Source organism: Nilaparvata lugens, chromosome 4 (genome assembly GCF_014356525.2).
Source record: "Nilaparvata lugens isolate BPH chromosome 4, ASM1435652v1, whole genome shotgun sequence".
Taxonomy (NCBI): Eukaryota; Metazoa; Arthropoda; class Insecta; order Hemiptera; family Delphacidae; genus Nilaparvata; species Nilaparvata lugens.
This window is the reverse complement of record NC_052507.1, coordinates 44,107,644-44,117,922: the sequence shown is the minus strand read 5'-3', so window position 1 is coordinate 44,117,922 and position 10,279 is coordinate 44,107,644. Positions and strand designations below refer to the sequence as shown.

General features: G+C 35.5%; 1 protein-coding gene across 1 annotated transcript in view; it reads right to left on the bottom strand.

Moving 5' to 3' along the window:
* Positions 1-8,303, bottom strand: part of LOC111049584 (dihydrolipoyllysine-residue succinyltransferase component of 2-oxoglutarate dehydrogenase complex, mitochondrial) — a 59,591-nt gene extending 51,288 nt beyond the window's left edge. The window contains exon 1 of the mRNA XM_039427513.1: positions 7,634-8,303. Within this exon, the coding sequence (XP_039283447.1) occupies positions 7,634-7,723 (90 nt within the window). The 5' untranslated portion in view covers positions 7,724-8,303. The remainder of the gene's footprint in view (positions 1-7,633) is intronic.
* Positions 8,304-10,279: the final 1,976 nt, after the last annotated feature.

Below are 10,279 nucleotides of genomic sequence, written 5' to 3'. Positions count from 1 at the left end.
AAGTAAGATAAGGTGGATAAATTAAAAAGAACGATACGCAAATGATACTTTGAAAACTTGGTTCAAGTTATGGAATATGATACATTGTGGGACCTGGTTATAATGTGGAGCAACCGAGCATGGCAGAACTTTGAACATAAATCATTACTAATAGAACTACACTAGACATATCAAACTTATTGAGATACTTGAAGACCACCCCAATTTGATTCCACCCCGTCTAAGGGTGGATCACATTGGATGCGTGGTGTATGTATGTGCAAGTCCACGTCATATCATGCATAAGCCGCGAAAAAATCTGTAAAGAGCCATTGAAACACGTCTTGACTTGTCTGTAGCTGTTCACACTGAACTTAACCAGCAAGTGCACTCGTTCGGTGTGAATGTTCCTATTGCCCTTTCCGGATTTTGTTTCACATATGCGCGCTTGGTCATGCATGACTTGCAGATATACGCATCTAATGTGTTGTGGATCTGCAATTTCGGCTGGGTTTCGATTCTCCAGGCAAATAATTATAATAAAGCAGATAAAAGGAAAGTTAGAATGTCTGATAGAGTAAAATGAGAATGGTTAGAGAATATTGATTCTGGAGTATCCGTAAAGCTGCGTTTCCACCAAAGTTATTAAGAAAATAATGTTAATAACTTAATCCTTATAGATTCGATTAGATTGAACATAACTTATCATACACATGATGAACATATGTGTTTGTCAAGTTCCGTTCAATCTAATAGAATCTATAAATATTAAGTTATTAACATTTTGTGTAATAACTTTGGTGTATTACCATGGCTGCACACACACCTGAAACTGTAGTCAGCTCGGTTGAGGAAGGAGACTCAGTCTTCGAAAATTTCCTTTCCTCCCATTTCTAATGTAAGGTTTAAGTGTTTTCAATCTATTTATATCGTGTCTCCTGTTTTAATTTATATATATATATATAAACTGCTTTATCGTTTTCTAAAATAATGCATCCATTCAGCAATTATCATGTTGGGACAGGCGACAGGTGAAGAGGTGTTTATAGATTTGCCGAAATCCAAAATCGCATACCTCTTCCTCACTTTAGCAACATTGCACAACCATCTACTAGTAATAATCCGTATTCTTGGTCTCTTCAAGAAGTTACATATTGTGTATAGCAACCACAACCGACTGTTCTTTCCTATTCTAGTTCATAACCATAACTGTAGGAGGTATAATATGTGGGTATGTTCATAATATGTGTGTGTTAGCCTACATAATACTGTGATGTCCAGCTATGGCATCAGAAGCAGCCTGAGCCTAGCCCTACCGCACTGTTCCTCATCAAGATTATAGCCCAGAGTCGAAATTACATGGTATCATATGGAACAGCTTTCACACTCACAAAACAGTTTCGCCCCCTGACGACAAATGAGTCGTTGGAAGGTATCGCTCTTGCATCGACAATTTTGAAAATGATTTCGTTAGTTTGAAATTGGGTAGTAAAGTAGAATTCGTGCTTCAGAAGCGAGTTGGAAGTTTTAAGGAACAACTGGAATGGTTATGGGGAACAAATATGACGTTTTTACTCATAATTATATCATGATAGTAGTGAAGCCCTGCTATGTGCCAGGATTACAGAAATTGTGTCGTTGTCGGTAAGAGTGAAAGGCTTCAATGACATCGCCGATGTCATCCGGAAACTGGACGAAAAATCGTCTCTGAATCGGTAAGTCTCAAAACGACAATTTTGTAGAAGGCCCTACCAGACAGTTAAAATTTTGGACAAGCTGCCGGTTTTGCTCAGGAGTCTGTCGAAGACAGTTTTAAAGAGAAGACTTAGGGAATTTCTTCAGGAGAATCTCTTTCACTCTCTGAGGGTGATTTTTTTTTATTGCGATTGAAAGACTATTAGTAAATCTTCTTGCTATAGGTTTGGTTCCTCTGCAGCTTGCTGATGGATGCACTTTAGCCAGATAGCTTTTGAGAGAGGTCCAGGAATATAGACATCGTAGAACACCTATTGCATACCGATCTTTTTTTGTGGTCTTCACCAGCAGCCAGGGCTGTGGGAATCGTCATTTCGTCTTCCCTTTGTAGGGGTCATTTATTCCTTTCTGTAGGTGTGCTAGTCTACAAACTCGTCCATGCTGTAGTATGATCTATTGCTTTAGGCAGTGCTTTACTTTCGTGATGAAGGCTTTCCTGTCTTGGATATTTTTTAAACTATATGGCAGCTGGTTGTAGAGGTGATGTCCGGCGTACATAAGAGACAGTAGGTCTGGAGTCTGTGCTGTGGGAGGTATATTTTCTGTTTGTTTCTATTGTTGTAGCTGTGTCGGTCCGAGCACTGAGCACTTGGGTTGATTTCTTCATTTGGATAATAGATTCCAGGATGAATAATGATATAACTGTGGCAGGTTATAACTGTGTGGCAGGTTATAACTGTGTAAGAATTTTGTATTTTACGAAAAGGACTCTGCAGTGCTCAATTCTGTCAACTCTCAGTATGGTTCTTATAGCCCTCTTTTGTACCCAGAGTATCCTCACTAGATTCGCTTGAGCTGAGGATCCCCAGGCAGTTACCATATATTAGATACGAGGCAAAGAGTGAGTGATAGGCCACAAGAGCTGTGCCTTCGTCAGATATATTACATATTCTTCTGATTACATGAACTGCTGACGACAGTTTTTTACATAGGGCGTCTTTGTGAGCATGTCAGTTCAGATTCTTATCAATTAATATGCCTAGGAATTTTTTGTGGTTCAATGAGTCAATACTATTACTAATCTGCTCGTTCGAATTATTGGATGGGGTAAAATTTATGTAAACTGTTTTGTTTTTGTAAATTGTGAGTTTCAATCTATTGCAGATGTTGGTGACTTCATTGTGGTCTCAGTTGTGGTGCCTCTCTCAGTTGGTACTAGTATTGTTGTGTCGTCAGCAAATGGAATGCGACTTTTTTGATTTCCGAGTTCTTCTGGAAGATCATTTATATATGCTAAGAAAATCAGTCAGTAAGTTGTTGCCATGCAGGTGTGACATAAGTTGATCATAGATAGCTCTTTCTATTATTTTAGATGGTGTAGGTGAGTTAGCTATTTATCGGTAGTTCTTTGAATCCTCTTTGTCACCTTCTTTGTACAGGGTGGGGCAGAGCCGATTGACGAGTTTAGAATGGTTATAAGAAATGAACCGTTCAAATTAGAACAAAATTCTTTAATAGGTACAATTCAGTTTGAAATATAGTTTTTATTGTTAATTTTTTTGAAATTATATCAGTTAAATGGCAGCCATAAGCAGCAATACACTGATGTAGCGTATTTTTAAGTTTTAGAACGCATTTTGGCACACGGCGATTGGTAAGGCTCTTCTCTTATTCGCTCCTTTAATTCTTCCAAGGTGTGAGGGCGATGTTTGGAAACTTTATTTTTGAGTTAATGTCACAGAAAAAAATCGCATAGCTTAAATCGGGTGAGCGTGCTGACCATACTTCTTTGATAATGGCAACATCACCGTCAATGTCACATCCCAGCGTTATGTGACAATGCTAAAAACGTTTTTGCGCCCCAAATTGGAAGAACTTGCTGAGGAACATGACTCGGGAGAAATATGGTTCAGTAGGATGAAGCTACAGCCCACACAGGGCGTATTTCAATGAATGTGTTGAGACAAATGTTCGCAGGGCGGCTTATCTCACAAAGGGTGAACTTGAGGTGGCCGACACGCTCACCCGATTTAAGCATATGTGATCTTTTTCTATGGTGTTACCTCAAAAATAAAGTTTCCAAAGATCGCCCACACACCTTGGAAGAACTAAAGGAGCGAATCAGAGAAGAGATCAAAGCCTTACCAATCGCAGTGTGCCAAAATGCGTTTTAAAACTTCAAAAATGCGCTACATTAGTATATTGCTGCTTATGGCCGCCATTTAACTGATATAATTTTCGAAAAATTAACAATAAAACTATATTTCAAACTGAATTGAACCCATTAAAGAGTTTTTTTCTAAGTTGAACGGTCCATTACTTATAACCCTTCTAAACTCGTCAATCGGCTCTGCCCCACCCTGTACTTGGGGTATATTTTGGCTATTTTCATGATTTGTGGAAATGTAGATTGTTGGATTGACGAGTTCACAATGTAAAGAAGCGGTGCAGTCAGCTCATCCTCACAGCATCTGATTATTATCCCTGAGATATCATCAAAACCGGCCGAGTTATTTGCTTCAAGTTTTGTTAAAAGATTTTGTAGTTCCTTGATTGATATGGGCTTGAAGTGGTCAAACGTTGTGGTTTCATCCACAGTATAGGCAAATTCTATTCCTGGTTTCATCCACAGGTAGATTCTATTTCGGTGCTAATCTTAGTTGTAGGTTGTGTGAACTGGGCATTTTAATGTTGCTGACATGGTATGGGTCACTGATTGTTTTGATATTCTTGGATAATCAGATATTTTCGTGTTTACCGAGTGTATTTCCTTTTCTTTATTCATTTTTAATTCTCCAGAATACTTCGATTAGTTTTCTGCCTGGTTCACTATACTTTGGGTTTGCATCCTTTTCTTGTTTGCAACATCTAGGTCATATTCTTTTTTAATCTAGCATACACGTCCCTGTCTTCCTGTGAACCTGTAAGTATATACTTATCTTGAGTGTTTAATTCATTGGTATTCAGTTTTATTGTATTATTATCCCAGAATATGAGTTTTATAGTTTTTGCGAGTTTTTTAGGTTCTCTTGGCATTACTTCATCAATTTTCTGGCGAACTGTCCTTAAGAAGAAACTGTATTCATCATCCAAATGAAGTGACTCAAACATCGTCTGCCAGCTTACCACTCCAAGTTTTACTTTTAGTCTAATCAGGTTTTTCTTTGAGAAGTTTCGTGCAAATCTGTATATGATGGTTTAACGGTCAAGTTCATTTATTCGTGGACAGAACCACAAATCATATAAATATGATTAGGAAGGAACAACAGGCTTGGCCCAAATCTATTCCATTCCCAAATTTTGATAAATTATTGATAAAATGTCCAAAAATAGGTTATGTTTCTACTGTAAAACGTTCAAGTTTAATTTTTGTCCAAAAATATATATAAGCTAAACATTTTGAATTTAGAGAAATTAAAACACCAAGCTATATTTAAATAGGACACTTAATTATCACTTCATATTGAATGAATCAAGTTATTTTATAAAATATTGAACCCAAAAATACACACAACTTTTCTCACTAAGCACAGCTGATGAAAAATGAGTTTGTAATTTATTTTACACAATACTGCATGGTGGTCGGAAATTTGATTTGGAAGAACCTAGACATTTTTAATTCTTTTCTTCTCAACATTATGATAGCATCCATCTATACTAGTTGCTGATGCTTGTGTGATTCTTGTTGCAGGCAGGTCATAGATAGAGCAACCATTTTGTGTCAGCATCTTGTTAGGGTCCTTGTAAGTTTGTTTGTCGGTCTTTAGGGTGTCTATATTTGTGTCTCACAGTACAACTATTTCATAATGTTGAGCAGAATATTCCTGTAATAGATAGGCCATCAAGTCTTTTTATATAGTCTTTTTCCGTTTCATTATCAGGAGATCTGTATGTTCCTATTATTAACAGTTTCAGTGATTTAAGTTTTATTTTTACAGCAATAGTTTCAAATGTTTTCTCCATTGGCTTGTATGGTTCAGATAGGGTTACTTCTTCAACGCTTGATACAATGTTATTTTTCTGTAGACTGCTACCTCCCCCCACAAGTAAATTCTGCGACAGAACTCAGCAGCAAGTGTGTACCCAGTGATATTTGTTAATCACTCAAGAGCTCCTCATGTTTCAAGCCATGTTCTGTAAGGATTATTATATCAGGTGAGCATTGGTTCAATTCTATCTGTAGTTTTTCCATTTTATTCTGTAAGCCTCGCTGTATATTGAGATTATTATTATTAGCGTATGACTTTGAATGGTGGGGAGACCCAAGGGTAGTTCCACCTTGCCGTATATAGTCCAAAGTTCCCTAATGGGAAACCGGACACTAAGGTTATAGTGAACACAATTCTGAGATGGTAGACTATGATTGCATTCTTTGTTCTTCCTTTTTCCGGTCAATTGTTAGATGCATTATAAGAAGTGTTAGCTATATCTGTGTTCTGTAATTCTGTAGTTTAGGTAACGTTCCTGGTATTCAATTCCCTTCTCAGCTAGTGCATCTATTACTCGCCGTGCCAGTATCTCTGACCCCTTTGCATTTAAGTGAACTCCATCCCATTCTAGGTGGTTTATGTTCAGCATTTTGGTGTTGTCTACAAAATTTGCTTTTAATTGATAGCACATGAATTCTAAAGCTTTGTTTGTTTCTCAATGAATCTTTCACTTATGTCTTCTCGGGCTAGTATGGAGGTCACAAACCATTTTGTTTGATGATCGGTTTCATGCCAGCTTCAATTGTTAATAGTAAATGTACTGCGCCATAATAGGGGGCGCAGTACATGATTTGGGGTTTTTGCTCCCGTGGTATTATTTGCGCCAACATGTAGGAGAACTTTCTTTGGTGGTGTTTTCTGACCTGCAATAAATCTGCTTACATCCTGTATCATCCCACCTGGGATCACCGTTATGCTTGCCTTAATTTTATTTGATTGTTTTATCTGTGTCGATGTTGTCGCAATCAAGGAATCTCCTATCGCCATCGATGTTTCATCTATAACTCCAATCTCTGGGGGAGCCACGTTAGTAGCCTATACCAGAGAAAACTTCTTTAATATTAATATATAATATTCTATAATATAGCTAGGCTATATATTTGTATTCTGTGCCTATACTTAACGTAGCCTGCTCTTGCCAATTATGTGACAAAGTTTTCAATCTCTTTTGACAATTTTGTGTTTATATGTTTATGATGCAATCTAGGTCATTTATAGAGGTTAAAAATTAGAAAAGTGGCTGGCCCTGCGGAGCTCTGTATTCAGGATAATTTCCAGCAGCTTCACAGGTTCATAGTCATAGAGCAGAAGCAAACTTCGCAACAAATATCCATGCCAAAAACAAAAACATTTATATTGATAAGATAGGCAGCTTGATATTTTACGGTTTTATGAAAAGATCACTTTTTCTATAAGACAACCATGTTTCCTAAACAGAAAATTATAACTCAAGTACATATCAGAATCATGATAAATTACAAATTCCAGTTAGACTTAAATTTTACAATAACAATTACTGAAGACACAGTTAAGTACATAAATTAAAATATTAATTTACCTGATTGTATAAAAGCTTAAGAATTATTATTTACATTATATAAGTACTTACGAATCTCGTCTTGTGCCATCTAACATTATATTCTAATAGCTTACTACTTGAAAGTAGGAAGAATACGAAGTATGATCATAAAAGTGTCAGATGACAGAACGCACAAAGAACAAATAATTTTTCCTGTGATTCTGCAGTGGTTGTCACATGATTATATTTATCTGGTTTGATTCAGCATTCTCAACATTATAATCTGTATGAATAAGTTTCAAATTATAGACTTGAATAAATTTTACCCTCTTTAACCTCTACAAAACTGTTCCATCTGAGCCCATTTTAACAGATCTATAATTAGACTACAACTTGGGTGTAGGTAAACTTATGACCTAGTACAACCAACAGCAATGATAGGACAGCTTACCTTGGATCCGGTATCATAAAATAACTTTGATGCGTTCCTTATCACTGATTTAGAAATGCCACACCGAGAGGTTCGAAGTAATCCTGCCATCGATCAAATCTATTTCGTATCCTATCCTAAAATTCTCTTCATACGGTCCACACTTGAGCCGGAGAGCCACCAAACACAGCTGTCGAACCACAAAAAGGACTGACGAATTTACAGTCGGAACAACATAACAGAAAATTAAATTACCAGATATTCTGACTGTTGATAATAGTAAATACCATTTTGAGAATAATCATCGATTTTAGATTTGAAAGAATTGAAGAATGATGATTTTTATAAAAATTTGATGTTTTAATATTGATCACAATCAATAGTCTTTTTTGAGGCTAACGCGAATTCATCCCGAAATGAAAAAATAAATAAGTTATACGTCGTGAGAGTTGACCCATATCTATATTCCTGAATCTCATCCACAGAATTGCTTATTTATAATTTTGTAACAACTAAACAACTTATATTATAATTCCTATATTTAAAAGAAATTAAACCAAACTCAACAAGATTCTTATAATAATTTATAGTCAAATAATATTTATCGGATAACTGATATAACAGCTACTCTTCATTCTATTGACTTCTTCAATAAGTGGTTGAATCTTTGTAGGGTAATCTCAAGCTGTATGGGTTGCAAGCTTAGACCAGTTATAGAATAGACACGCTGAGAAGTCTACCCTCTGAAGCCAACGTCTACTGCCAAATCCACCCATCTTGACGTCACAACAGTGACGTCACACATCGTATGAAAAACTTTCAGATTGTGTCTATTTCAGATTCAGAGTGTTTTTAGATTATTTCTAGGTACGGGCAAAAACTATATTGGTTAAGTTATAATGTGTTATGTGATATCGGCTTCAAAGTTATAATGTGTTTTGAAAATAATAAGATACGGTAGCTTACAAAACTAATTTATTGTCATGCTGCAATTAGTTCACTTACATCATAACCAAGGATAATATTACAGTTACAACTTACAATATTTATGTGTATAAATTTCAGTGCAAAATGTCAGTGCAATTATATGCTGCGCAGGAGATTACCATTTTCATGAATAATAATTGCATAAATAAATAACAATCTGCTGTGGAAAACAAGCTATGTTTAACAACAATGTAATCATTCCCATACGATGCGTTACGTCACAGCTGTGACGTCAAGATGGGTGGATTAGGCAGTAAATGTTGGCTTCATCGACTTCCAGTATGAATATACAATGAGCCGTGTCTATTCTATAACTGGTCTAAGGTTGCAAGCAACGAGCTAAAAAAAAGATGCATCTTATCTCTTATATTTATATTAATTGTATTATAATTATGACCATATGATAAGCAAACAGTAAAATATGCTAAATAATTATTATAATATTGAAAATTGAACGATTATTTATTTGAAATGGAAAGGTTTCAAAAATTAATCACAATTCAGCTGATAGCAATATCATATTTTTCAAAATAAAAGTAAGGTACCTAAAATAAATTAATTATGTCATCTCAAGATTATTCTTTTTTGAATAAGGATTAATTTGTTCTTCAACTATGTTTCTTTATTTTAGATGCTATAAAGTAGGCCTAAATTTTCAGTTAGCATAGAAACTATCACCATATACTAGGAATATATAACCGATTTTGTTGTCTTATTTTTGGTCAAATAAACTGATCAATATAGAAAAAAGTATTGGGAATGTATGTAAAACAAAAAGGTTTCTTCGAATTAATTAATAGACTAAAAATGTTTGACTTACCTGTGAAATGGTATTTCATTTCTTTCAACATGCCTATTCTTGCATCTAAATGCAACACAATACATCACCATTTCTCGGTCGTATTTTTATTCAATTCAACGCATTTTACGACAAATACATCACAATATTCAAGAGAAAAGGTTGTGATCTAATATTGATAGCCCTAATACTCATTCAAATCCGTCTTTCAACTTTAAAAATGAAAAATCGTACTCAAGAGCTGCAACAACCTGCTTAAATGTATGAGTACGAGAGAGAAGGGAGTCCCACACGGTAGGCCTGTCTCACTCACTCCGCCTCACACACTTTTGGCTGTAGCTTAGCATTGGACAGCCCGTTCCAGTTAGTATAGAGTTCACTGAGTAAAATTCGCGCGTTGCTTACGAAACTACAAGGCTAGAACCTTCAGGTGATCAGCTGTTCAAAAGCGTACACTCCAACCCGTGTTTACATTGAAATCCCTATGTCGAGTGGAATTTTTCGTGAATAAACGTTGATAATTCTACTGTTAATTACTTTTTAGAATAGTGGCTTGTTATTTTATTTTCCCGATACATATTTCAACATCTATCATTAATTTTAAGGGCAGCAATCATTGAGTTCTCACAAAATTCCTATTTATTAGTCAACAAATTTGTAGGTTATTTGTACTTGAGTTATAATCACGTTAAATTTCAAAACACATAGTCTAATAATTTATTGTCATGAAATAAAGATTATAGGTGAGTTGCTGAAAGTTTTAAGAACTAGGCCTACAGATTGTTTTTTTTATTTTTATTACAATACACCTTGATTTCCAGAGAGGAACTCAGACTCCCCATTTGAAATCTTGTAGTATGGCAATCTAACTTTATTTGATT